Below are 27,960 nucleotides of genomic sequence, written 5' to 3' on the forward strand. Positions count from 1 at the left end.
CTTTTTGCCCCTCTCCCCACTCACTTCTTATGTTTCATTGACCCCTTTGTGTTCTCCTCACCCAGAACAGCTTTGGCTCCTGGGCTGCACAGCAAAGTTAGGGTAGGGGCTGGAAGAGGAACCAGCTCCTGGGGCAGTAGTAACTTGCTTTGGAGCAGGGCTCTCTTTTCCCTAAGGGAGCCAGAGGAATGGCAGGGCTGTGTGTGAGCACACACTACAGGGCACGGGTCCCTCTGCCAGCATTGCTAGGCTGTGACTACAACTGTTTATCTTGAAAGCTGGAGGGTTACATTCTCCAAAGTTTCCAGGGAGAAAAGACAGACCCTTCCTTTCAGCTGTGTGCTGGAGGATGTGTAACCTCGATGAATTCCTTGGTTTTGTTTGGCTTGGGTGCCCTGCACTGGGGAGCATCACCAGCCAGAGGCTCTTCTGGCTTTGATCTAGGAGCTAGGTGTGCTTCTCGACAGGTTAATGGCCATCAAACTGTGCAGCCTTCCTGCCCAGGAGTCTAGACTCTTCCACCTGCTGTGTACATATTAACACAGGCTCACACACAACTCGCTCTGTACACGTCCCCACACGCTGCAGCCAGCCTCACCAAGGATGCGAACCGAAGCCCTCCAGCAGCCTTCCAAGGTAAGCAGGGAGAACTAAGCCCCTGGTCTCTGCAGTGGACACAGCTGCAGCACAGAGACAGAAGGACAGCCAGTCTGTCCTTAGAATCATTCAATGCTTTAGGTTGGAAGGGATCTTTAAAGGACATTTAGTCCAACATCTCCCTGTAGCGAACAGGGACAACTTCAACTAGAGCAGGTTGCCCAGAGCCCCATCCAACCTGGCATGAAATGGTTCCAGGGATGAGGCACCTACCACCTCTCTGGGCAGCCTGGGAAAGTGTTTCACCATTCTCACTGTAAAAAAAAAAAATTTCTTCCTTGTATCTACTGTGAACCTCCTCACTTTTAGTTTAAAACAATCACCCCCTTGCTCTGTCACAACAGGCCCTGCTGAAAAGATTGTCTCCATCTTTCTTATCATCCCCTTTGAGATGATAAGAGGCCTTGTGCCACTCATATGTTGTCCCCAGCAGAAGTTAGGGCTATCAGATTTGAAGTTCTCCTTTCCATTGCCATCTGCAGGAAAATGGTCCCATGTTGTGAGCTTTGTCCCTCTCCCCCTGAACTCTTCCAAGGGAGGTTGCTTGGATGGGTGTCCTGGGTGGAAAAAAATACCACTGAGGGGAGCTCACTATTGGAGTGGAGACAAACATGCTGCAGGGCATCCAGCCAGCACCCTGTATTTTGGCTGGTATCTTCTGTTCCTAATGCCTAGCAGCACACTCGTGGTCAGGAATTCCAGTAGCAGCAGCGTTATCCCCATCACACCTATGACTGCCTCCAGGTCCATGGGAGTTAGAGAAAACACAAGCAATTGGACCATCAGGTTGGTCAACATCGGATCCCATCTGCCATGAAACCACAGAGCTGCTCCCCAAAACACTGGGCATGAGGAGAAATGAATCATCTCTGAGCAAAACCAAAATAAACCCCTGTGTCTGTAACACATAGGGAGAGGCACATGGCTGAGGGCCAGAGCCTTGAGAAAACAGGACAACTTCAAAGCACCTGGAGGTGCACCCAGTGCTACACCAACAAGTCACTGGGCTGGCACCAGCCGGGCGCCGGGCGGCTGCTGCTGGCCCCAGCCGTCCCAACGTGTGTGCTATGAACTGGTGGGACCTGTCCCATGGGGTGATGGAGCTCTGCAGCTGCCAGGAGGGGAGGATCAGCCCTGGTCAGTCTGTATCAGTAGCTCTGAAGAGAAGTTTAGGGGTTTGTCCCCCAGCAGTGCATACACTGTGTCACGGCAGCTCAGCATTACAGCCCAGTGCCACAAACCAGTGCAAGCACCGGCCAGGGCACCTGCACATTTCAATGGGCAGGGATCATCCCCTGCACTGGGCACTGGTGAGGCTGCACCTTGAGTACTGGGTTCAATTTCGGGCCTCTCACTCCAAGAAGGACGTTGAGGTGCTGGAGCAGGTCCAGAGAAGGGCAACAAAGTTGGTGAAGGGTCTAGCACATAAGTCTTGTGAGGAATGTCTGAAAGAACTGAGGTTGTTCAGCCTGGCATCATGGCCCCTCCATGGTCCTCGTGCTCAGTGCAGTACAGGTCTCAGGGACACAGTGGCCATAGCCCAGATCCCTCAGCATCACTGTCCTCTCTGTCCACCAGAAAAAAGGTTTTAGCTTAAAAATTAAGACCTCAGGCAATCTGCCTGCTCTGTCAAGGCAAACGTTTCGGTGAATTCCAACAGGATGTGGAGCAGGTACTGGAGGCCTTCCCGTTGTGCAACATCAATGTTGCTCGAGACAAATGAAGAGACATCACCAAAGAGAGGGGGGATAAAAAAGAGCAGTTTGTGAGAAACAATCAGAATTATTTGAGTAGGTGCAATTCAGGCAAACAGGTTTAGCTCAAGAAGGAAAAGGTCTCTGGCTGAACTTCTTCCACATCAAATCCTGCACCTTTGTTTGGTTTCAAAACATTTTGAGACTCACGTCTTGCGTGTTTGCTTTCAAATTAAAGGGTTAAATAACCTGAAAAACTAAATAAAACTATTTGCTCTGGGCTGACTAAACTGATTCATTCAGCCCACACTGTTCCCTTTTCCTTCTCAAGGTTTGTTGTTTTGGTTTAAAAAGCATAAGCTCTGAGCTGATCTGATTTTTTTGGTTTTTTCCCTCCTCTCGCCATCCCACACTTTTTGGTTTGGCTACTAGGCTGTGAAGTCCATTACCCACAGGGATCCTGGGCCAGCCTAAGCCACATCTGACAGTAAAAGAGACCAGATTCTCTGTGGCTGCCTTTTAGCCCCTGGCTTCCTTCTTGGGCTTTCCCACGCACTTCCACCTCCCACCAGGGAGGAAGAAGACCCTGAGCACAGAAGCTGCACTTTCCCCTCCTCTCTGTATGTGCATCTCTTGGGCTCAGCACCAGTTTCCAGCTCACCTCAGCCACATCCCAGCACAGGGACAGCTGTTGGTGATGCCTTCTCCAGTCCTCATCCTTACAAATGGCCAAGCAGTGGTGAGAAGATGTCAGGAAGAACCACCAAGGAGGCAGCCAGGATGGACTTAATATGAATCTTTAATGCACAGAACAAGCTGCCAGGAGCCTTGTGCAGGCAGGCCACGCGGAGCCAGTCCCTGGGCTGGCGGTGGTACCAAAGCCCAGCTTGGCTGCGGTGTCCTGGCACCTGCCTGTCACCCCCTCCGGGGCCATCACGGGCAGCTCACTGTCACCAGCCACCTGCACCACCTCCTCCTGGTGTCCTCGGCCACCACGGCAGTGGGGCCCCTCACCCCACACCTCCTGCCCGGTGGCAGGGCAGGCAGCGCAAGCAGGGAAGGGGTCACCCTGTGCCCAGCAGCCCCCCTCTGCCTGGCCCTGGCCTTGAGTGGGCATCTCCTCGTCCCAGGGTTTTGGAGTGTGTAGTCCAGGAAATCCAGTAAGAAAAGATTAAAAAGGAGAGGCTTTTATTCTGAGTCAAATTAGATGATTTCTTCTTTTTTTTTTTTCTTTGTCTCTTTTTTTTTTCTTTCCTCTTGAAAAAATTAAAAAAAAAAAAAAAGAAAAGAATGCCAAGTCCAACTTGCTGTTTTCTCATTTCTCTGCCATCTGAGTGAGAAAGTCCTGTTTGGCCTTGCTGTCCCCTTCCACCCACTCTCACCACCACCCGACCCCAAACCCCACCAGCCACTCAGCTCATCACGAGTCCTCGACTCCTTGGAGTTCCTCTGCCTCCCACAGCTCCAGGCCCGCTCCTTCCCTCACCGCCCCTTGGACTCCCCGTAGGTGTTGCGCAGCATGGAGACCATCTTCTCCTCGCACGTTACTTTGGTGTCCTTTAGGATGCTGTACCAGACCATGCCGGGTGGCCGCACCTCCTCGCTGCGGCAGAACAAGTAGGGCATGGTCTCGGTGCGGCTCTGGATGTAGGCACTGCGTAGCAGGGTGGAGCAGTGGCTGCTGACCTTCTCCAGCCTCCTCAGGATCAGGTGTGCCTTCCTGGAGGGGACAAAGAGAGCGAGACAGAGTAGGGTGGGCAATGCTAAGAGGAGATCAAGAGCCAGGACTTCTGAGTGCCACCACCAGGTTGGTCTTGTGGTAAGAACAAGCTGCCGTGGGAAGTGGTGGAGTCACCACTTCTGCAGGTGTTCAAAAATCAGGTAGATGTAGCACTCTGGGACTGGGTTAGTGGGCATGGTGGTGTTGGCTTGACAGTTGGACTTGGTGATCTTAGAGGTCTTTTGCAACCTTAATGATTTGATGATTCTGGGAACAGATGAGAACCATTGCCCAAGACATTGTCTTTCCCATTTCAAGTGAAGTTCTGTTTTGCCCCAAAGTTCTGAGTGTGTCTACTATTTCACAGCACCAGCTCAGCAGGTCTGACCCATCAGATCAGCTTTGGGGCCCAGGAGACACTGTCAGCACCTGGCTAGATGGTCACCTGGCAGAATCAAGTGCATGTGCTGGCTCCTATGCAACCTGGTGAGACCTTCAGCACCTGACTGCTCCCAACTTGAGCCCAACCCATCCTTTGCAGTTTTCCCAAATCTTCAGGTATCTCCTATTTCACAGCACCAGGTCAACAGGGCTAGAGGTTACCAGGTCTGACCCACCAGTGCCCTGGGGACACTGTCTGCCCTTGGCTAGATGGTCACCACCTCAGACCCCCAGCACCTTACTGCTCCCAACTGCTGAGCCCAGCCCTCCCTTTCCTGTTTTCCCAAGTCTGAAGGAGGCAAATGGCCCAGAAGGACTGACACTAGAAGAGCAAGGAATAAAAGCACAACACATTAAGACAAAACAAAATAAACCCATTAGAAACCAAGAATCCCCTCGTGGGAGTCTGCAAAGTGCTAAATCAAACAAAGGGAGGGGAATAGGGTTTACTTCAGAGGGCCGAAAGTCTTAAGATCAGAGATTATTTCCTCTCCCTCTGGTGCCACAGGAAAGCTCTGGATTTGGGGCTGGGGGATTTCACAGTTCCTGCAGGAATGTAAATTCCCGAGAATGACAGGGCAGGGGCCGTGCCGTCAGTCAGTGAGGCATAAACATGGGGATTATCTGATTATGAAAGCTGAGCAGTGTTCCAGCCCGGGCTGGGAGCTCCAGCCACAGGCACCCAGGGATGAGACGTTGGGCCTGGGCTGCTCAGAGTCACCACAGCACCAAGGCAGAGGGCAGAGTTGATGGCAGTAGGCAAAAGAGCATCCTGGCTTCTCCAGGAGGCTACAGACCTCTCCCTCCAGAGCAGGAAGTCTGGATGAAAGTCTGTAGGAAACTACTGCTCCTCCAAGGCTGCATGTGGAGAACTACCCTGTTCCTCCCTGGGGTGACGGGCTCAGGGCTGGTGTTCTAGGGGAAGGGAAGAGCACAGGGAGATGGCCCTTCTTGGGCAACACCACATGGTACTCATGTACTGATTTAACCTATAGCAACAAGCCTGACTCATCAGTTAGAGCCTCGTTAGCTATAGGCACACATATATAACAACGTTGGCACAGGCTGAGCTGTGCCCAGCTCTGACAGAAAGCCTCTGCTCACACCACTCTCCATAGCAGCCACCTGACCTTCTCCAGCAGCTGGTGCTCCCACTGCATGGCAAGACCTGACACGCTGCCGAGAGCAGGTCCTTCACTGCCCGATGCCTGCTGCTAAGGAGTTATGAAATTCTCTGATGGCAGAAGATGCTTTCAGTGGAGACTGACTGATTGAAACTCAGCTCAGCAGCAAATCAAAGTCTGCAGTGACTGTCACTACAGTTAATAAACTTCACCAAATCAAAGTCACTAGTGCTGGAAGGGACCAAAAGGCATCATCTGTGCTGTTTCCTTGCTGGGACCAACCTGCCTTGATGAATATCTGTCTAACCTGTCCTTAGAGCCAGCAGCTGGCAATCCTTCACTGGGAGGATCACCCATCCTAAGGCAGGAAATCATTTCTTAGTATCTGTGCTGATCCTCCCTTTTTTGTTCAGGGAAGGCTGAGCATGCACAAGGCCCATGATCAGCTCACAGGACAAACTTTAATGTGAGCTGACCGTGCTCAGGAGCAGAACATCCAGGCAGCACACCCTCCAAAAGGGGCAGCTATCATCTCTCTGAGGGCATAGCTCCATGGTCACCCTTCTTTCTTGTAAATCATCTCTACTGCCAGAAGAAGGTATTGGCCCTTCCCCAGCCCATCTGCTTCTGCTTGTGCAGGGGTCTGCAGACCTGACAGAGTTGTCCATCCAAAGGGCAACCAAGCAATTGATGGATTTCCCCCAGATCATTTCCCACTGCAGCTCACTACAAGGCATCTCCCAGGCACAGCAAGAGGGTAGTGACAATGATGGGCCATGGCCAGCCCTTAAGGCAAGCTTTGGTGGTGAGTAACCAGGACTTGGCCCTAACAACACAAGGAGCAGACTCCCCAGCATGCACTTACATGTCTGCTGACCAAGCTCTTCTCTTCCTCTCACCCCTTCTCACCACTTCAACTTTCTCCTACCCTCCACAGCTTTCTTCACCCATCTCACGCTTTTATCCCATACAACCACAACCTGCCTTTGCCTCCATTTCCTTTGACCTTCTTTACCTTCTCCTTTTCATTACTTGCTTCACCATATTTCCATGATCTTCTGAATTTTGACAAAAATCACCATGTTGTCCTTGTTTTCTGGTATATACTCAGGTCTCCTATCCAAGCAAACACTCCTGTGGGAGGAGCAGCTCAAGGACGGAAAGAAGTACAGGAACCACATCACCTAGAGCATGCAGTGGAGGTGGTGCTCCTTGTGGTCTCCACACACCTCCTGTTGTATTCAGTGCAGCTGGCCCTGGGAAAGAACCAATGTCTAAGGGTGGGGTGTAGCACATGATGGCTTGGCCCTACAAGGCTTCTGTAAGCACACTGCACAATGGGCAAGGAGGAGACAGGGTGATGGAGATGGAAGGAGTCAAGCCCCTTGCATTTGGTGTCCGGTGCCAAAGCCCCACTTTTGATGGGCTTCACTACCTTGAGTTATGTATTTTAGAGGGGTAATGAACTCATGTGTAAATGTTAGATGCAGTTTTTTGCTGTCAGCTCTTCCCTCTTACAGAAAAAGAAAAGGAGAAAGAGAGACAGAAGGGGTGAGGGGAGGGGTGAAAAAGAGAGCGAGGCTTTCTGGTGGAGGCTGGGCAATAAATTACAGGAGCAGCTCTTGGGCTGCCAATTTAACACCATAAATCAAGCCCTGGGTATTACCCAAGTGCTCCCTGTGGAGGGCTGGCGGGTCAGAGCGACCACCTTTTCAAATACTGGAAATGAAATCTTCCTAAATGCTGATCAACCCCATCCCTGCCAGCAGAGGGAATTTATTGCCTTATTAAAGGGCAGGAACTGGGAGAGGAGGGTGCGGGAGCGAGCGGGGTGGGGAGTCAGGCTCATGCCTGCCTGTGGCCAGACCAAGCATTCAGCACCCAAAGGGATGAAGCAACCACCTTCTCCCTCACCCCACAGCCCAGATGGGGGTGCACCGTGTTGGCATGAGCCAGTGGTGCCCTCCCACCTGCCACGTGCTCGACACTGGGGCTGTTGTTTTAAGTTGGCGCCAGCCAGGGACTGATTCTGGTCTCCACTTACATGATGGATTTAGGAGGTCACAGCCACAGCCATAAATGATGGAGAGGGGGATTTAAAAACAGTGGTGGCTCTCTGAGGCTGCTTCCCTCTGTGGTACCTCATGGTGTGGTGGGAGAGAAGGAAGGGGAGGGGGCCGTGTGTCTGCTGTCGGGGCACTTTCCAAGGGCTCCTGCTTGAAGCAGTGGCACCACTGCAGAGGAGAGTAATGCAATGACTGCAGAGGGGACAAGTCACCAAGGTCCCTGGTTGCCACCCACAGGTCTGCCAAGATGTGCCCAAGAGCAGGAGACACCTTACCTCCCAGCCCTGGGGGATACTCCCACAGAGACATTTGACCCCCAGCTGCTCCAGGAACAGACATCACTCACCTTGATGGCTGGTGTGGGATGAAAACATAGCCAGAGCCAGCAAAACCCAGCCCTATCTCACCTAGGGGGAAGGTACTGGAAGAGAATGAACCAGCATGAGGAAGTAAAGAAGACATGATACCTGGGCTGGAGGGAAGGACGAGATTCCCAGGACTGCTGCAGGGAGAGGGTGGCTGCCTGGCTGCTGTGCTCCCATATGGGCTGATTTTGTCATAAATTCCAATTTTTTCCACTCTACTGAGAACTGACCTGGGTCTGCCAGACCCTCGTGTGGAAGGACAATGAGTCCAGGACTTGATGGCCTCTTATCACAGCCTCCCATCAGTACATTGCATTCTCCTTCGGTACCAGAAGGCAGCTGCTCTGGAGATGAGCTGAGTCTCCTCTGGCTGTCCCAGCTGCCTGCCTGGGTGACCTGCTCCAGCAAAGGACAGGCTGCAAGCCCTGGACTGATGATGCCACATCCTGACCCCGTTGTTGCTGGCAGGCAGAAGCAGGGACATGGAAAGAAGATTTTAACTTAATTATTTGTCCCTCCTATTCCTAGATGCCAGGTCCTGTTTGCAGTGGCCATTAAGAATTGTCCTGAAAACACAGTCAGAGGAAAAGAATGGAGAAATCTCCCCACTGCCCTGTCAGGAAGCACTCTGGCTGCACAGATCCAAGGTCTGAACACACAGTAGCATTAAACCTTCACCGGTTCAGACAGATTCTTCTGTTTTGTTGGAACAAAGTAACTCTGTGAGATTCGCTTGGTGTCTGTAAGAGGAAGGAGGGGAGCAGGAAGGGGGCTGTTTGTTGTTGCTAAAGGAAACCAGCAGGATGAGGCAAGCCAGGTGCCAAGATGCTGCTGACCACAGAAAGTCCTGGTTTAGGGCCACCTATGAGCTAAGTTTTTAATGTCTCCTTAATGTAAACGGTCTGGTTGGGACATCTGGCTGTCAGTGTGTCTTCTCACAAGCAGCTGTTTGCAGTAACCTGTGGCTTTCATGGAAACTGGGCTCACGAGGACTCCAGGGTGATGTATTTATTGCACGGAGGCAATCAACTTCCCTCTTGTCGCTCAGTTTTATGAGTGAACATTTACTGGGAAGCTGAGGCTCATCTGATAAACATTTCAAGGTACGAAAATGAACGTCCCCCTGGGAAGGAGAACAGTCTGTCAATTAAAATCGTGTTAGGAGCTGGCCTCCCTTGGCAAAGCCTCCGTCGCCTCCCGCCACGGCAGTGCCTCCGCTCCTCTCCGAGCAGACTGAGACGCGAGGCTGGACGACAGAGCTCTGCTCTTGTCAACAGCCTGGCACCGGCTGCCGTGGAGTTTATGGATGTTTCCCCTTGGCTGACAGTCACATATTTCTCAAGCACAGAACAGGAGCATAGGAGTGCTGCTGGGAGCTCATCTGGCCCAGGGAGGAAGAAGACAGACAGCAGCCGAATCGACCACTGACTCCAGAGCTAGCCTGGGACGGAGTCGGGCAACACGGACGATTTAAATGTCACCTTGCCAACCTCCTGGCCTGATGCTGGTATCAGGTTAGACAGCATCCTTCAGTAAGTGTGCTGGATCTCAAATAGCAGAGGCAATAAGGATGTGTAAGAAGAGGCTGATGGTTCCCACAGATGTAGAGAGAGAGAAGCGACTGAAAAGGACAAACAAGTCTGCAGTGTCATCAAAGAAAGAAGGCACTGGGAAGGATAAGAATGGCTTTGTGCCAGAGGCTAATGAACTACCAAAGACACTGTGACCAAGGTCATCTCTGGAGGAGGGCAAGCCCCAGGCCAGCTTGGATTTATGTCCACGAGGGATGTAATCTGTTGTGAGGAGCTGTCATCCTGGTATTATGGACAGAGCCTCAGCCCCATCCAACAAGCAGATAGGATCTGGGAGGGCGAGAAGGAAAACCTTTTCCAGTTATTCATGGACTGCAGGACCCCATTCCTTCATCTTCCTCCATTCCAGCTTCTCAGAGAACAACAGATTGGATAAGGGCACTGGAAGGACTATGTCTCCAAAAGCTTCAAAGCAGGTCAAGGTTATTTGAATCCTGTAAGGATCTCAAGATGTTTAAAGAAATATGGCTACTTATGAGCATTTCTTGCTCTGTCTTTCCCAAGGGGCTGGTGACACTTTGCCCTTTGTTGGGACACTGTCAGGATGCTGCCAGCCCCTAGATGCATTGTAGTTCATTGTGATCTCTGAGGCTCTTACCACCCCTTTCACTGTACACTGGGGGTTTGCAGGTGCAGTCTCTCTGGAGAGGCTGCTCTTTATATTCCCAGAACCAATCCTCTCCCAGCCCTCTTCAGGAGATGAAATGTATAGTAAAGAGAAAATATTTCTACCATAAAGCTGTGTGGAGATAACAGATGAGGTGCTGTGAGCTTGGTGGTATCCTTGCATGGTGTCAGGGACACCACAGGGCTAAAACTAAGGAGGACCTTTCTAGTGCCTACATCAGCTAGCTGAATTATCCTTTTGGGAGAAAGAGAAAGTGGAAAAGGGAATTTGAGAACTATTTACAGTTTGTATGGCAACCACATACCACTGTGAGAATAAATAGATGTCAAGTCACATAGATCAATAAATATGAACCATGCTATTTAGAAAAGCCACGTTTACTGCACATGGATTGCTCAGTTCTTGACTCCTCTGATGACATCAAATTGCCAAGCTACAGACAAACCTAACAACCTGTTCACCAGCACCTCAGCTCTGCCCTCCCAGAGCTTCAGAACTGGTTATGAATAACACCCCTGCAGCAGGGTGTCTGCAGTGCTGCACACATCCCTGATCACATGAGAAGGCAGCAGGTGCCTGAAGGTTGTCTCCTTGACTGTCCATAGGCAATCTGTGGAGGAAGCTAGGCAGAATTCAGGATGGCAGAACAGATCTGCCCTGGGTGCACCATGTGGGGGCAGTCTTTGAAGTCACATCATGTTCCTTGACACCAATGGGCTCCTCTCAGGAGGGATTCTGCTCCTCATTACCTGGCTGACATCTCAAACACTGCAACACAGGATGGACTTACCCTGTATTCCTCAAACACCTCCAAGGTTTACAGCTGTCTCTGTACTGCAGCTCTTGATACACCATGCTTGTCACTGAGCACACCACTCAACACATACCCACTTGCTGCACCTTTGCTTCCTCCCCTCTGTCACCCTTCCCAGCCATCCACCCTCCCACTCACCAGGGCATCTCTGGACCACAGGGCAGCCATGGTCTCATCTACCATGGCTCTACAGCTGAAGAGGATCTGAGCTGGTCCCAGTTTACACTGTGTCACAGGCCTAATTTACACCCTTTGCCTCCAGCCCCCTAGCTTTTCCAACAACTGAAGTATCAGCTGCCTGCTTCAGGCTGGTTGCTAGATGTTCCACAAACGTTCATCCAAAAACTACTCAGCTGCTAGATGGAAGCACTCAGCTGCTTATGGAAACATTCACCCAAAGACTGAGTAGGGCCTGGTTGTCCTAGGGGACTGCAGCTCAACTTGATGAAAACCAGAAGGAGACCTCTCACAGCTACGAGTAGAAGGCCATGAGAGTCACATCCACAGTGGTTAAGCAGAGAGATGCTTCAGGTGGTGGGGCAGGGGAGGACACAGGGAGGGAACAGGTACCTTGGCCCCAGCTCATCCTCACTGCGCCAGACGAAGTCTCCAAACTTCTCGTAGTGGGAGTTGTAGTGGTGCTGGACTCGGAAGAGCATGGAAGCAGAGACCTCCATCAGTGTGTTGTAGGCTGTCTGCTGCTCCTTCCCGCTGGTGTAGCCGTTGTAGAGGTTGTAGATTTTGTCAGCTATCTCTGGAAAGGATCAGGGGGATGGCGTTAAAGAACAGCCAGAAGGTGCTAACACAGGAGGAGAAGTAAAGCCTTGGCAGGGCTGGCAGGAGAGGTGGGCACTGGGGATGGCTGCCAGCCCCCTGGGGCTGCCTGCAGTAGGGTTTACTGACCCTGGGGAGCATTTAGTAGTTGCTCAGGCTAATCCTGCAGAGAGTGTCCTGCATGAGCAGAGCAGCTGCAAAGACTCCAGCAGTACTCCATGAAGGAATGGGAGAAGGAGAGGAGGAGGCAGGTAGACACAACCATATCCACCCAGCTAGAGCAGGCAATCTCTTCCCTCATTCACCAAAGCAAAAGCAACTGCAGAGCTCTGATGCTCTGGGTAGGAAGGATATAGCAGTGCTGACAAGTGTTGATGGGTTTAAACTAAAAAAGTCAGATTTAGACTAGAGTGAAGGGAGACATTGTTTACACTGAGAATGGTGAAACACTGGCCCAGGTTGCCCAGGGAAATGGGAGATTCCCCATCCCTGGAACCATTCCAGGTCAGGACATTTGAGGCTCTGAGCAACCTGCTGTAGTTGAAGATGTCCCTGCTCACTCTGGGGATGGACTAGATGACTTGAAAGGTCCCTTCCAACTCAAACCATTCTATGATTCTATGAGAACAAGATGGTATCTTGGCCAGAAATACAGCAGCACATCATCATTGTGCATCTCTGCTAGAGCAGCTCAGATGCATTAAGCACGAGGGTGCACTCTGTGCTGTAGAAAAGGATCTCGTTATGGAAATGAAAAATGCACAAAATTCAATTTTCTTCCTTTTGTCTCCTGTTTGCTCATTTTTTTTCCCCTAGGAATGCTTGTTGATAAGACAGAACAAAGCATTAATCACAACTTTCTTTTGTATGCTTTTCAAAATAGAAAATAAACAAGCAAGGGAAGAGGCAACTTGGAAGTAGAGGAATCTTCTTAAACTCAAAAGCAGCCAGGTGCTCTGGGTACAAGAACAAATGGGAATGGTTTCAAAACTGGAAAATGCAAATGTGCAAAAGGGGAAGGACTTTTATCCATGTTTGCTGTTTCAGACCTGAACTTGCTGCTATCAGCAAGCTTTTAAACACCCAGAGCCAGCAGCGTAGAATCAGAGAATCACAGAATTGTTTTGGCTGGAAAAGACCTCTAAGATCATCCAGTCCAACCATCAATCTAACACCACTATGGGCATTAAACCCTGTCCCAAAGTGCCATGGCCACACATTTCTTGAAGACCTCCAGGGATGGTGACTCCACCACCTCCCTGAGCAGCCTGTTCCAATCCCTGACCACTCTTGCAGAAAATAAATTTTTCCCAATCTCCAACCTAAGCCTCAATTTCAGGCCATTTCCTCTTCTTGTATCATATGATAATAGGAAGAAGAGAGCAACCCCCACCTCACTCCAATCTCCTTTCAGGGAGCTGCAGAGAGCAAGGAGGTCTTCCCTCAGCCTCCTCTTCTCCACACTGAACAAGCCCAGGTCCCTCAGCTGCTCCTCACCAGCCCTGTTCTCCAGACCCTACACCAGCTTTGTTGTCATTCTCTGGACACACTCCAGCACTTCAATGTCCTTCTTGGAGTAAGAGGCCCAAAACTGGACACAGTATTTGAGTTGTGGCCTCACCAGTGCCCAGTACAGGGACATGATCACTTCCCTTTTCCTACTGGCCACACTATTCCTGATCCAGGCCAGGATGCTGTTGACCTTCTTGGCCACCTGAGCACACTGCTGGCTCATGTTCAGCTGGCTGTTGATCAGCATCCACAGGTCCTTTTCTGATGGGCAGCTTTCCAGCCACTCTGTCCCAAGCATCCCACACTGCTCACTGCCCTTGCCCAGCAAGGGCTGCCTCTCTTGTTCTTTTCCCAGGGGACACATGTCAGATGCATGTCAGCAGCTCCTATGGCTGTGAGTGGGGAAGGATGCCATGGTGCTGCACAGCGTAGGACCACAAAGCCACCAGCTGCCTAGCCAAGAGGACTTTGCCACTGGACACTCCTGGAATTTGACATCTCTCCTCAGCTGAATGTCCCTGTGCCCGTGGGGGAGCCTTCACACTGGGCAAGGAGGGACTGGAGGGGTTTGCAGGAGTACAATGAGTAGAGGAAAAGGAAAATCAGCAGGGGAAGTTTTCTGTGATGGAAAATGAGGTGCCTGGACACTGACCTTCTGCCTTGCTGTCATCTACCAGCGGGCAGGCTGTCCTCAGGGTGACTGTGCTCAGCTCTGAGTGTCTCCCTCGCGTATCCACTGCGTAGAGAGTAAATCTGGAAGGCAGGAAGGAAAAGAAAAGAATATCTTTACCCCTGAGTCCCACACCACCAGGTTGTTATGGGAATTGGTCTTCAGCAAAGGAACCACGTGGTCCAGGCTCCCATCAGCCAATTCTGGCATCCTCAAGGAGTCTTGGGATGATTTCAGGATTGCACCAGGAGATCACCCAGGGAAAAGAGCTGGGGTCAGGAGGCAGTGGCCACCGTGCCCTCATGTAGCATCTGCAGAGATGCATTTCCTCTCCCTGTGCCACCCCTGGGAGTCCTGTGGGGCTGCACCCTGTGGCTGCCTGACCAGGAAAGGATGCAAACATCTCTGGTTGCTTTGCCATGCTCTGATGCAAACATTCTAGTGCTGTGGCATTTGCAAGATGAGCTCCTCTCTGGTGCTCCTGAGAGGAGAGCTGTAATTCCTGCTGCAAGCAGGCTCTGTGCTGACAAGTGACAGCTCGTACACGTCCTGCAAATGGCTCTTGAGGTTGTTTGCTCCCTCATTTCCTCACCAGGGTGGGGCTGGTAAACGGCTGGGAATGGTAATGTCACACTTGAAGCTAATGGAGAGCATCTGACAGTAAACCACGGGCTTTGTGCTGGATGGAGCATTGAACTGTGGCTGTGGCTGCATGGGACACCCCAGGATGCTGACCTCAGGGCCCTGCTCAGAATATCAAAGCTCCACATTGAGAATGCTCCTTGGCAGCAGAGGGACAATGTTCTGTCCACTCCCCCAAAAGGCATCAGTTCATGTCTGTTCACTCTGAGCCACGTGTGGAAACTTGAGTTGGCTTTGATGAAGAGCAGGAGGTGGCTTGAGCCCCTCAGGGCTCTGAGATGCCTGGTGGTGGGGTACCCAGGTCCCAAGAAACAACACAGCCCTGCTCCTTATCCTAAGGCAAATCCGAGCAACTCTTGTGAGTTGCAAAGAGTTCCATAAAAGCAGCTGAAGCTTAAATGGGATTGAGACCCTGAGGTATGTTTACTTAAGGAATGTTCCTAACTTAGCATCCTTATAGGGACAGAAGTAATCCCTCCCTTTTCCTTGCCCCGCACCCAAGCTCCCCCAGCCCTCCTCTCTCTCTTCCATCTGGTAAGAGCTGACATTTGCACGGCAGCAATTCCCAGCACAGGACATGTTCTCTCCCAGCAATTAGCATCAGTTCCTGAACAATGCCTGCTGTCTGAAGGGATGCCAGCAGACTGCCAAGGAACCCACTTGTGTGCAAGCACAACTCCCATGCTCAGGGAGCTGGGGCATGCAGGGGATGCACACACTGAGCTCACCCAAGGAGATGCTATTGAATTTCTTGGCAGGACATCATCTCCCTTAATTTACAAGGAACGCTGATCAAAGTGGGAGCATCTCAGGAAGGACATCCACACTGTGCAACTTCACAAGTACCACACACAGGCTGCTCTCCCACTATAATTAAGGGACAGCAACAGAGCAATAGGGTAAAAATGAATCGAGGGCAGTCCTCCTTGGCTTTAGGGCTTTGCAACCCATCCTGGTGGTGCCACCATTCCTCCTCCTCCTTTCAGTAGAGAAAGGGTTCAAGGTGAGTACAGAATCTCAGAATCCCAGCATGGTGGGGGTTGGAAGGGACCTCTGGAGATCATCTAGTCCAACCTCCCTGCTAAAGCAGGGTCACCCACAGCAGCTTGCCCAGGATCACAATAGGCAGGCAGGTTTGTAATCTCTCTAGAAAAAGAGACTCCACAAGCTCTCTGGAAAGCCTGCTCCAGGGCTGCAGCACCCTTACAGCAAAGAATTTTCTCCTCCCGTTCAGACGAAACATCCTAGCTTCCAGTTTGTACCCATTACCCCTTGTCCTGTCACTGGGCACCACTAAAAAGAGTCTGGCCCCATCCTCTTGCTCCACCCTTTAGCTATTGATCAGCATTGAGAAGATCTTTTCTGAGGTCACTCTTCTCCAGACTAAACAGCCCCAGGTCTCTCAGCCTTTCCTCCTCACAGAGATGCTCCAGGCCCCTCAGCATTTTTGTAGCCTCTGCTGGATTCTCTCCAGTAGTTCCCTGTCTCTCTTGAACTACGGAGCCCAGAATTGGACACAACACTCATTAGGGCAGAGTAGTTGGGGAGGAAAACCTTCCTTGACCTGCTGGCCACACTACTCTTCATTTCAAGACACCATTTGCATTCTTGTCCACGAGGGCACATTGCTGGATCATGGTGAACCTGCTGTCCACCAGCACTCCCAGGTCCTTCTTCCCAGAACTAAGTAAGGAGTCTCCTGCTGTGAGCAGGAAAATTTTGTCTCTCTGCTGCTTAATGGCATGAATCCTCCTCTTTCCAGGTCGAGAAGGCAACCGCAATAGGCTCACCCAGTGTTGGGTGTTCCCCAGAAGAACTCTGCAGTGGAAGAGCTGGGCAGGGACTCCATGAGTCCTGCTGCCCATTCCGGTGCTCAGCAGCAGAAGCACAACAAGCAGTAAGAGGGATCAACAAGCATGTTACTGCTGCAAGCTGTCTCCATCCCCACCCTGGGGTCACTTGCCCAGCCACAGCATCTGTGTTGTTGTGTTTGCTTTTTGAAGAGGGTGAGCACAGCTAATGCATAACCTCTGCTCTGCCCATAGAGCTCAGTCAGTGAGGCTCCATTAGCTCTGAGGCAATCAGTGCCAAGTACTTTCCTTGAAAAAAATCAGACTTTTATCAAAACACCATTGTAATATTGGGCAATTAGCACCCACATCACCTATTCCATCACCAGCAGGGTCAGGAGGAAGCATCTCTGCTTGGCAGGGTGTAAAGCACATCCACCCCTTTGGGCGATGCTAAAGACCTGCCTGAGCCCTTTGACTGCACTTTTACCCTCTCCCAGCACACACAGAAGCAAAGTCACTCAGCTGCCAAGAGCAAGAGCATCTGTACTGGCCAGGCCTAGGTTAAAAAACATATATCAACAAACAAGCCTTCATTTCATCCTTTTGTTAGATGACAAAAAAAAACCAGAACCAAACTAAACCAAACCAAACCCAACCAAACAAACCCCAACAACAACAAACCCCCAAACCAAGTAACCAACCAAAAACTAACCAACCAACCAAAACCAAAAAGCCCAAACAAACAAACCCAACCCCCCAAAAGAAGCCCACAAACAAAGAAATCACATGAAAAAAGGGAATGGAAAAACATCAGAGCCAAAGTGATTTTGATTTGGTCAAAAATTCCCCCCCTTTTTTTTTTGAGAAAAACAATAATAATTGCTTCATCCCACCTGGAAGCAGCCCTCTTTCAAGAGCCTTAGAAGGAAGCTTTTAATTCCCATTCAGTCTGAATGAGATGTTTTTTTGGAATCAGCACCAATAAACTCAGCTCTGGTGGAAGCTGGCAGCCCCAGCAGTCCTCCACCTGCTGCACCTCTTTAGCTCGTTGCAGTGAGCGAGCTCAGAAGGTTTGGACATGAGTTACAGTCCAAAAGATCACCCTGAAGCCCAGCAGTATTAATAGCTCTGTTTTAAGGTTGGCAAACAGAGACACATGGGGTGAAGCATCATGCCCCAGAGAGGCTCAGGGACATGAAGAGCTTGGAAACATGGGAGCTGATGGTTTCCAACCTTGTTCTCACCCCACTTGACCACCCAGCCTCTCTGCAGCAAAACACTTTTATGGCCAGTTCAGGGCTCTGTGTGGGGTGCTGGGCTGTGTTGTTTTCTTTTATTCCTGGAAACAGACGATTAAGAGAAGGCACTGCAGAGATCTGCAGCTCAGTGGAAGCCTGGCATTAACAGGTGGGGCTTGCTTGCTGCATCTAAGAGAAACCGCTGGCAGACGTAGGTGAGGAGGCACCAGCAGGGATGGGACCAGCCTGGGACACATGACAGCAGCTGGCAGGAGGAGAGGAACCACTGCTGCCTGGGAGGGATAGAGGTGTCTGCTCAGCAAATCAGGGGAGAACCAAAGTGAGTATGGCTGAGGGAGAGAGCTCCACAAAGAATATGTGGGCTGCAGTTCAGCTCTGCAATACTACGTAGAGATCCTCCTGTCTTATTTACATCTACGTACAGCATTCTGGGCCAAGGACCAAACCAGGCAGCATCCCCCTGATGGTGATGGAGCTGCACCCTGATAATTTTTAAGAAACAAATGAGGCCAAAGAGTGGTCCTGAGTGTTTTGCCCAAGGCAGAGGATCTCTGGGGTAAAGTCAAAGCCAGAATGAAAAGGTCCCAGACCCACACTCAACGCATTGAAACCACGTCAGCCAACCTGGAATGCCATATGGTAGCTACAACCTGGCAGAGCTGCTTTCATAACCTGCAGATGTTTTGTTTAGCAATAAACTCTCCCCACAATGTTTTCTCATGTTCTCCCTGTGCTTTGCAAAGGAACTTGGGGCAACTTGCTATTGTCTCACAGCTAATCCTCTTTTTCACCCGTGCCCCCAGTAGGACCAAACATGAATGCTTGCTTTTCTAGAAATACTAAGATATATTTTGCCCAAAGATGTTCCCCAGAGCATTTCACCACAGGAAGCACACATGCTTTTGGCAGACATCAGCCCATCCATGCCTGGAAACTCTTCCACCTCTGCAGCAAAACACAGCATATCAAGTCCTATCAAATAATGCTGCTTAAATGTTTACTACTAAATTTAAACCTATTTGGACCCAAAGGAACTTTTAGCAAGAGATAGAAAGCAACTAACACGTGGCCTCATGAAATGTCACCACCACCTTCCTCAGAGATACCCCACCCAAGGCTGGCTGAAGCCCGGATTTGATCACCAGGCTCAAGATGCTTCTTGGGGGAAGGAAGGAAGAGAAAGCAGAGCCGGGGGGGGATTAAAGCCTTGGCTCCTGGAATCCAATGAGTGTGGAAGGTTGTCAGTTGTGTTTAAAACAAATAATAATAAAAAAAGACAAATACGTTTTGATCCTTTCTCAATGCAGAAGAAAAAAAACAAAGAACCCAAGCCACAAAACACTAAAGGCACGAAACCACAAGGCTGAACCCCCCCCCCCCCAGAACATGTTATTTATTTATAGACAAGAACGTCAGCTGGTGTTTTTTTAACTCCCTCTCATGATGCTCATGATGTTTGAGTGCTTTACTCATGATCCTTATTTGAGGGAAGGGAGATAAGGACTCCTGTATCTGACCTTCCTTAGCTTGCTTTATATCCTACAGAGATACCACAGGCATTTCTGTGCTGTCCTGTGTGCTGCTCCGCTTGAAGCCTTTGGGCATCAATTAGATGTTGAACCACACATGGTCTCCCTGGGCTGCAGAGAAAAGGCTCTGATAAGCACCCCAATAAGCACTCCTGCAGCTGCCAAACACCCACCTGGATGCATTCCTGTGTGATCTGGTGTAGGTGATCCTGCTCTGGAATAGGTGATCCTGCTCTGTCAGGGGGTTTGGACTGGATGATCTTTCAAGGTCCCTTCCAACCCCTAACATTCTGTGATTCTGTGATTCTGTAAACAGATGCCTACAGGTGGCTGGTTGCATCCAAAAGCCCTGGTTACCACATGAAGGCTGACAGGCAGAAAGGTTTCTCCAGAGCTGAACATCACACAGAAATATGGTGTCACAAAATCACAGAATGATAGGGGTTGGAAAGGACCTCTGGAGATCATCCAGTCAATCCCCCCTGACAGAGCAGATTCATCTAAGGCAGGTTGCACAGGATGGTGTCCAGGCAGGTTTTGAATTACTTCAGAGATGGAGACTCCACCACCTCTCTGGATGGCCCATTCCAGGGTTCTACCACCCTCAAAGTGAAGAAGTTCCTCCTCATGTTCAGATGGAGCTTCCTATGTTCAGGTTTGTGCCTGGTATCTCTTCTCCTGCCACTGGGCACCACTGAAAAAAGTGTTGCAACCACAAGATGCTGTTGCCAGTGGGACTTGGTTTGATAGGCTCTGGCCAGCCTGATCTAGTGTGAGGTGTCCCTGCCCATGGCAGGGGGGTTGGAACTAGACGATCCTTGTGGTCCCTTCCAACCCTGACTGATTCTATGATTCTATGATCTTGGTTGATAAGCCTGGGCTTGATGCCTTGCTCCTGCAGCCACCAGGATGTTTTGATGGTAGGTCCAGGCGCTCAGCACCAGGCAGACCTGTCCAGTGTCACACTGTGGATTGTCTCTCCCCTGGCAGCGTGAGTACCACCACCCGTGATGCTGAGCAGGAAAGCACAAATCCTGACCTGGCTGAGGTCACGTCACTTTGGTGTTATGTGCACGTCCTGCCATCACCCTCTGATTGGTCACAGCTTATCCGTGCCTTCTGCACAGCCTGGGGTCTCGGAGCTCGCACGCAACCAGCACGGTGCCGCTGGGGCTGGCCCAGCCTGCTGACACTCACACATCACACCCCTGCTCTGCCAGCCCTGCTCGCCTCCTGCTCCAGCTGAAAACAATCTGGAGGCCTTCATTTAAAAGCCCTCAGTGGACCAGCTCTTGGCAATCCCTGCCTCCTTGCTCCCCGCTGATCTCAACACTAAGGACTCGGGGCCAGCAAGGCTCCGGCACGTGCGGACGGAGCAGCCAGGAGCAGTGCCATGGACATGGGTGGGTGTGAACATGCTGCTCGCACCCAGTGCTGTGCACACCCTTGTGCTCAGGGGACCCATGAGCAAATGCTGTCCTCTCCCAGTCCTCTAGCACCTTCAGCTCCCAGATAGCAAGGTGAAGGGCTGGCTGGAGGGAGCACTGAGGTGGGGAGGCTGAGGGGTTCTGTTCGTCTTGGTACTCAGAGCAGAGCATCAGTGCGGTGACAGCAACAGACCTTCACCTCAGCACCTCCTGGCTGCTCAAAGCATCAATAAATTTACACAAACTGTTTGCCTGGCAGACTGTTCTTGCAAGGAACACAGGAGTGCTGCAGGGTGGAGTAGAGCCACATGCCATGGGGTGTGCATGGTCCACAGGGCCCCTGGGCACCTGTCCACCTCTGTCCCCCCATCATGGGCTTGTACATCTCCTGCTGAGCCTCCTACCCACTTCCATTGATGGCCACAGAGCAGGAGGAGGGCTTGCTTGCCTGCCAGCAGCATTCTGGGCAAGCTTGGAAAGGGGTGGGTGTGTTTAGCACAAGCATTCCCAATTCAGACACCATTATAATTGAAAAAGAAATCAAATCAAATCAAAAGCAGCCGGTCCACACAAGCCACAGGAATGCAGTGGAGCTTATTGGTGACTCTGTGATTTGAAATCATTAAGAAAGGTAAACGAGAACGACCCTCCCCACCAGTCTCTGAGGCAAATACCAAGCAGACAATGAGCAGGGAGTGGTTTCTGGAAAGAGAGGACTTCTTGGATTATTTGTTGTGTCCTCACTTCAGGCTGATTGCTCACGCCACGCCCATGCCCGTGGTGCCAGAGCGTGAGGTGGGCTGGAATCCTGGCATGGGACTGACCATGCTGCATCCCTCCAGAGACCCTGCTAGAAGCTTTGGGTATAATTTGGATATTAGGAAAACAATTCTTCCTCAAAGGGTTGTCAAACCCTGAACAGGCTGCCCAGGGCAATGGTGGAGTCCCCATGCCTGGAGAGGTTTCAAAGCTGCAGAGATGTGGTGCCGAGGGCCACAGCAGTGCTGGGTTAATGGTTGGACTCAACGACCTTAAATGTCTCTCCCAGCCAAAACAATTCAATGATTCTATGATTGCTGCTAAGCTTCACAGGGCAGTGGACATCCTTGTGCCATCTCCCTGGGGCTGGCACTGTCACTGTCACAAGAATTACAGCAATCAAATGCTCCTGCTAGGGCATCTGAAGCCTGGCAGGAATGCAGGGCAGGGGTTGTGCTGTGACCTCTGGCTACAAATGTGGTGGAAGAGAAGTTTCTGAGCAGCTTAGTGCCTACTGCAGCTGAGGAGAGACACTGAGGGAGGTGACACCAACCTGCTACCACCACCCAGTGAATTGCTGCCCATACCTCTTCTGCAAAAGGACTAACATCTTCTGTTCTGCACTGCCATCAGTTTTCCTGCAGAGCTTGCACTGATATAAGCGAACAGTGGGAAGTGCCATTTTGAAACAAAACATGTCTTAGAAAGCTCTCCTCACAGTTCTGCCACCCGAGAAATTACCTTTTATAACAGGGTTTCTTTTAACCATCTGTGACAATGATCTTGCTGCCATCAGTGGGATGAAGGACCAGGTTAGCAGCAATGCTGGTGCCCCAGCCCCGTGGAGTACTTGAGGCTGTCAAGGAACTCTTCTCACAGTTCACATCTTTTATTCTAGGGCAGCGAATGCTGTGAGACTAATCATTATTCATCAACAAATGCCTCCCAACAATACCAGACTACAGGCTCATAGGAGACTGCTGAGCCTGTATACATGCAAGCTTGGGCCCCAGGTAGCATGAACGTGGTAGCTCAGCCTCAGTTGCATCAGCTTGAGAGCTGGGGAATGGGAAAATGCTTCTCCACAACTTTTGGCACTCTGCTGTCTCTGTGGGGCACTGGGACAGTCTACCATGCTGCTCCAGGTCTCCTAGGCTGTGCCTCTGAGTTATGGAGACCCATGGAGACCCAGAACCTGCTGTGGACAAGGTGTGGAGCTGGTCCCTCCAGCCCCACTGCATGCACAGCAGATGCTGCAAGCCCAAGCCAAGCTACGATTCAAATTCACTCAGCTCTCACTTCGTGTAGCACCTGGTCAGTCTCTTTTTGGTTCAGATCCCTGTCAAACAACATCCAAAACAAAAGGATGAAAGGGAAATTAAAAATCCCAACTATTCCTTGCTCCTGCCTAGATCCATTGCTGCCCTGGTAAAGAAATCCCTGTAGGACATTCACCTTCCCAGCCTCAGCTGAGACGTGTCGATTGCCTGAGATTCCCCTCCAAACCCTGTCAACAAACCCCACCAGAGCATTGATTCCCAGTATCACCATGGCTGTGAAAGAGGCCCTTGATACACAGGCCACCTTCTGTTCCCTAGAGTCCTGCTCCTGAATGATACCTGTGTTGGAGGGCCAAGATCCCACAAGGAGCCCCTTTGCCAGCCAGACACCTTGCAAGCAGCAGTGCCAAGGCTGCCTTAGGTGAAAATGTGTTTCACTGGAAATGAGGGGAGGATGTCAGCCAGCCCCAGCAGGGCCATGGTTTCACACTAAAGCATGGTCACTGCTGCCTTCCTGGCCACTGCATCCCCAAGGTGCCTTCACCACCAGTGTCCCCCTCCATCCCCCTTTTCCTTTCCTCTGACTTGCAGATTTCCTCATTTGTCAATCCTGCTCTATGCAACCCCAGGCAAGGAACAGATATTTCATCCCTCATCCCTCATCCCTCATCCCTCCCCCTTGGTAAGGTTTCTATTTCATAAAATAGTATGACTTGGAAGGGACCTTAAAGATCATATAGTTTCAACTCCCCCTGCCATGGGCAGGGACACCTTCCACTAGACCAGGTTGCTCAAAGCCTCATCCAGCCTGGTCTTAAACACTTCCAGGGATGAAGTGTCCACAGCTTCTCTGGGCAACCTATTCCAGTGTCTCACCACTCTCACACTAAAGAACTTCTTCCTTATGTCAAACCTAAATCTACCCTGCTCTAGGTTCAAACCATTGCTCCTTGTCCTATCACCAAATGCCCTTTCAAAATGCTCTGTCCCCAACCCCAACTTTCCTGTAGGCCCCTCTCAGGTACTAGAAGACTGCTATGAGACCTTTCCAGAGCCTTCTCTTCTCCAGGCTGAACAGACCCAGTCCCTCAGCCTGTCCTCGCAGGAGAGGTGCTCCAGCCCTTTGATCATTTTTGTGGCCCTCCTCTGGACCCTCTCCAACAGATCCATGTCCTTCTTGTGTTGGGGGCTCCAGAGCTGAATGAAGTACTCCAGGTGGGGTCTCAGCTGGTATCTCAGCTGGTGTGTGGCTGACACTCAAGGGTACATCCTTTCAGGAGCACCTTAACACAATGGATGAAGGAGGAGCAGAGCAAGCTTCCCTGCAGAGAGGAGCTGCACTACACAAAGCTTCTCATGGAGATAAAATGTGGATGAAAGAACAGCTCCTTGGTGTGGCAGCAGGACAACACACCCCAAAAAGCCACCCTGACATGAGCTAACATTAACACAGTCTGTGTTGCAATCCTGGGGCTTTAGCTTCTTAGGCATGCTACAAATAGCAAGAAGTCTTTTATTAGCTTGAAGATGTCCAGCAGACCCTTAGGGTGTCCCTCAGGGATGATCCCTGAACTCTGAGGACAGGATGAGGGTAGAGGAAGCAGGATCACTGTGGAATTACCAGTTCAGGGCAGGGTGGTGTTTGAGGTCTGTATTTGTTGTCAATTGTGTCCTTGCTTTTGTCTTGCTGGCTGTGAGGATGAAGATTAACAGATATGTTTATAAAGGCAAAGCAACAAGAACTGTCCAGCTCTTCACAATCTTCAATGCCTGTCTCAAGACTTGGGGAAAGGTGCACCCTCTCTCCCTCCTGCTGCAATACCTTCTGTTCTCTTCTTAGGTTTAGGACAACCCTTCCCCTCTTCCCCAGGCACAGACACCCCGAAGGCTCCAGCCCCTGCTCCATGAAGGTTACAAGTCTAAGGGTAGATCATTACTCTGAGATTCTGCTTGTCTTCTTCACACAGAGCTATGAGTGGGTGGTTTTCAGCCTCATCTGAGAGCCTTAGTGCTGTGTTCTGGGTGGGTCTCCCAAGAGAGTCATAGCACTTTAGTGTCTTCCTTGGGCTACTCCTGGGACAGCTGCTGACCTCCTCCATGAAGAGACAGCAACGCTCGAGGAGGTTGCAGCCGTAGGAGATGAGAAGGCTGCTCAGAAGGAGAGAGGGAATAAATCAAATCCTTCCTCCAGTTGTTCCAAGGAGAAAGAAGAGATGAGCAAGGCCCTGGCCCCCTGCAGAGAGCTCCACAATGGAAATGTTCACAGCTAACCATACCAGCCACTCAACCTACCAACGCTCTGCAAAGCTTGGCCATCACCAGCCCTTGGGAGATGGGGAAGAGGAAGGTTGTGACCCCTGATAATTAGGAAACATTTGCCCCTCCCAACCTCACAGTCACTCTAAATAAGAACCAGACACTCCACAGTTTGCTGCTCCAGGAGAACCCCTTCGTAGGGCTTGTTCTCATCCTCCTGGGGGCTTGGCTTCCATCAGGGCTGCTGGTTGAAATCCAGGCTGGTAGCAACTTCAAAAGACTATGTCATCTGAGGAGTAGTGGGTGGTCCATGTCAAGCAAGTTGATGGCTGACTGTTCTTATACAAGCCACTACAATAGGGCCTCCTGGTCGACAGTCTCAGAAGAAAGGCAAAGGGCTGCACCAACTGCAGGGAGCAGAGCCTCTCCTCGATCCCAGGGGTGGTCCTTCTGGTGCAGGGGAGTCACCTTAATAGGTTGTCAAAGGGAGGTGCTTGTGCACCCCTGCCAGCAGAGATTGTTGATCGAATAATTGATGGATCGATCGATCTCTCTCTCTATCTCTCTCTTTCTCTCCATTGGGTTTGTCCCCAGCACCACTGGCCAGCCCCAGCTTCACCCTCTGCATGAGCAAAACAAAGCATGCCAACAATAAGGGCACATAAGGAATGGCTCAGAGGAGGGGGATGCCTCTGCTCGCTGTGCCTGCACCATCCCAAACAGGATCCAAAAGTGTCAGCCTCCAAGTGAGAGACATCTGCACCAGGCTGTGGAAATGGCAAGGTCAACCAGCAGGTCCTTGCAACCTCACTGTGGGCACAGTGACTGTGTGGGGGGAGGAGAGTGGCAAGGCAGGGATGCTGCATGCCAGTGAGCTGTGGCAGAAGGCCATCAGCCAGGTCTGTGGTCGCTGATACCTGTTGGATGCTCCTCAAGGCCCCCACATCGAGGGGGGACAAGGCAAGGGGCTGGCAGTGGGTAGTAGATTCCACAGCTCCAGCAGGCAGACAGGAAGGGTGGAGGGTAGGAGAAGGGCTGAGGAGGGGGCACTGAAACAAATAATACAGGCAAAATCCCAGTAAGCACATTAGAATTCGTTTGAAGTGCAGAAGAGCTTTCAGGCAGGGCTATGTGCATCTCCCAGCCTCTTGTGATTTACACATTCCTTGCAAGCAAAGGAATCTTCCCTGTTTTGAAGTAAAACAGATGTTTGGGGCTTCTCTCAGCTCCTCCCTCCTATCCCCCCTTTTAATAATTTCTTTATTGAAATGATGGCTCTATAGCAAACCATCCCTGAGCAAGAGCCCTGCTATCCCCCAGCAGACCTCTGCTGGGACCAGAGACACACCACTGCCTTGCATTTTGGGAAAGCACCTTGACACTGTGGTATCCATGCTTTGAGTGTCTGGAGCTGCAGAGCAAACCTGCTCTCCTGCCAAATGCTGCTCCTGGCATTGCTCCCTGCAGGTTTCTTCCCCTGCTTTTCCCTCTGTGTGGAAGGATTGCAGCTCCCAGCAGCTTTTCCTCCTCTACAACTCAGGCTAACACAGAGATCATCCATCCCTGTTCCACCAGCACAAGCCCCTCCTTCCTTCTACTGCTGGTTCAGGATGTATTTAACAGTATGACTTGCTCTTTCCCCTACACCTTACCATCACACCTCACCCTGCTTGTGCTCTGTCCTGGCAGTGTTGGTCAAGAAGGGCAGCCAGGCGAGTCAGTCCACCTGGGCAGTAGCAGCTGGCAGCAGAATGACAGTCACATTCCTTGTGTGCCCCAGGCAAAACAACCCAGCAGAGGGGACAGTGCTGGGCAGGCAAGCTGGAGCTGGGACTCTCTCTTAGTCTGAGCACTGTGTGATCTCAGCCAAGTTATTTGGCCCCTATTTTTGGCTGATGTTTTTCATGCAGGAAAGTAATCTGGGGAAGGAACTTCCCTTTTCCCAGAGGGATGCATGGCACCAAGTGCAAGGGTTGGTGCTGCAAACAACCAGGCACAGCCATGCCCTTGAGTTTACATTCAGAAAAATAACTCCTGGCCCATAGCAAATCCATCTGGCTCCCCCCATCTTTTTTTTTTTTTTTGGTCTTTTTTAAACCCTGTCGCTATTTCTCAGTACTTCGTTGGTGGCAGGGTGGGAAGGGTTTTTTGTAACACATTCACGTACCGTTGGGACTCGCTCCCATTCCCGTCTGGTACAAGAGATTGCACAAGAGAGAGAAACAAACGGGGATGAGGAAATGCGCGTTTCTGAGAGGCAGCGCTGTCAGCGTGAGCGAGGGACCCCCCGCAAGACAGCCGGCCTGGGAGCCCGCGGAGAGTTTCCATTCTCTCCTCACACTCCATTCATGCCCTGTTCCCTGCCTCCCCCGAGGCTCCGTCGCTGGCCGCAGCTCCGCGGCGCGGGACTCGCACTCCCTCTGCGCCGCCTGCTGCGGTGTCTGCTGTCGGGTGGAAGGAGAGACGTTGTCGTCTCGTAAAGATAATGACTTGAGACAGAGCAGAGCCCTTTGCTGATGCAGGCACTCCCTGCTTTCCTCCTGCGGTGCAGGAGCGGAGTCCTCCCTCCTGCACCGCCCAGCCTCCTCCCCTCTGCCCACTCCCTTTGCACGGCCCTGCTGCCTATCCTTCATTAACACCCACCATGGAGGCTGTTGCAGCGACCTTCCCCACCCAGTGTGCTGTGGTTGTATCCTCCTGACCTAATCAGGAACCCTCTGTGTAATGCAAACCACACTGCAGCCTGATCAGCTGCACTCACCAGTAAGTGACCTTGGCTGCAGCAGTCTGGCAGAGCAAGGGATCCTGTGTCACATCTATTAATGATTTAGGATCTTACATCATTTGGGTGACACAGAGAAGGTGTCATCCCTTGCCACTCCCCACCATCTATCTTCTGCCCCTCTCCAGGACAATCTCTGCCCCACATTATTTGGCTCTTAGTTCAGGTCACCCAGG

At 51.2% G+C, this 27,960-nt stretch overlaps 1 protein-coding gene across 1 annotated transcript in view; it reads right to left on the bottom strand.

Moving 5' to 3' along the window:
- Nucleotides 1-3,833: 3,833 nt before the first annotated feature.
- Nucleotides 3,834-27,960, bottom strand: part of ASTN2 (astrotactin 2) — a 400,925-nt gene continuing 376,798 nt past the window's right edge. The window contains exons 21-23 of the mRNA XM_054393630.1: nucleotides 14,040-14,140; nucleotides 11,672-11,855; nucleotides 3,834-4,071 (exon numbers count right to left, since the gene is read on the bottom strand). Of these exons, the coding sequence (XP_054249605.1) occupies nucleotides 3,834-4,071; nucleotides 11,672-11,855; nucleotides 14,040-14,140 (523 nt within the window). The remainder of the gene's footprint in view (nucleotides 4,072-11,671; nucleotides 11,856-14,039; nucleotides 14,141-27,960) is intronic.

This window comes from Indicator indicator, chromosome 28 (assembly GCF_027791375.1).
Source record: "Indicator indicator isolate 239-I01 chromosome 28, UM_Iind_1.1, whole genome shotgun sequence".
Taxonomy (NCBI): domain Eukaryota; kingdom Metazoa; phylum Chordata; class Aves; order Piciformes; family Indicatoridae; genus Indicator; species Indicator indicator.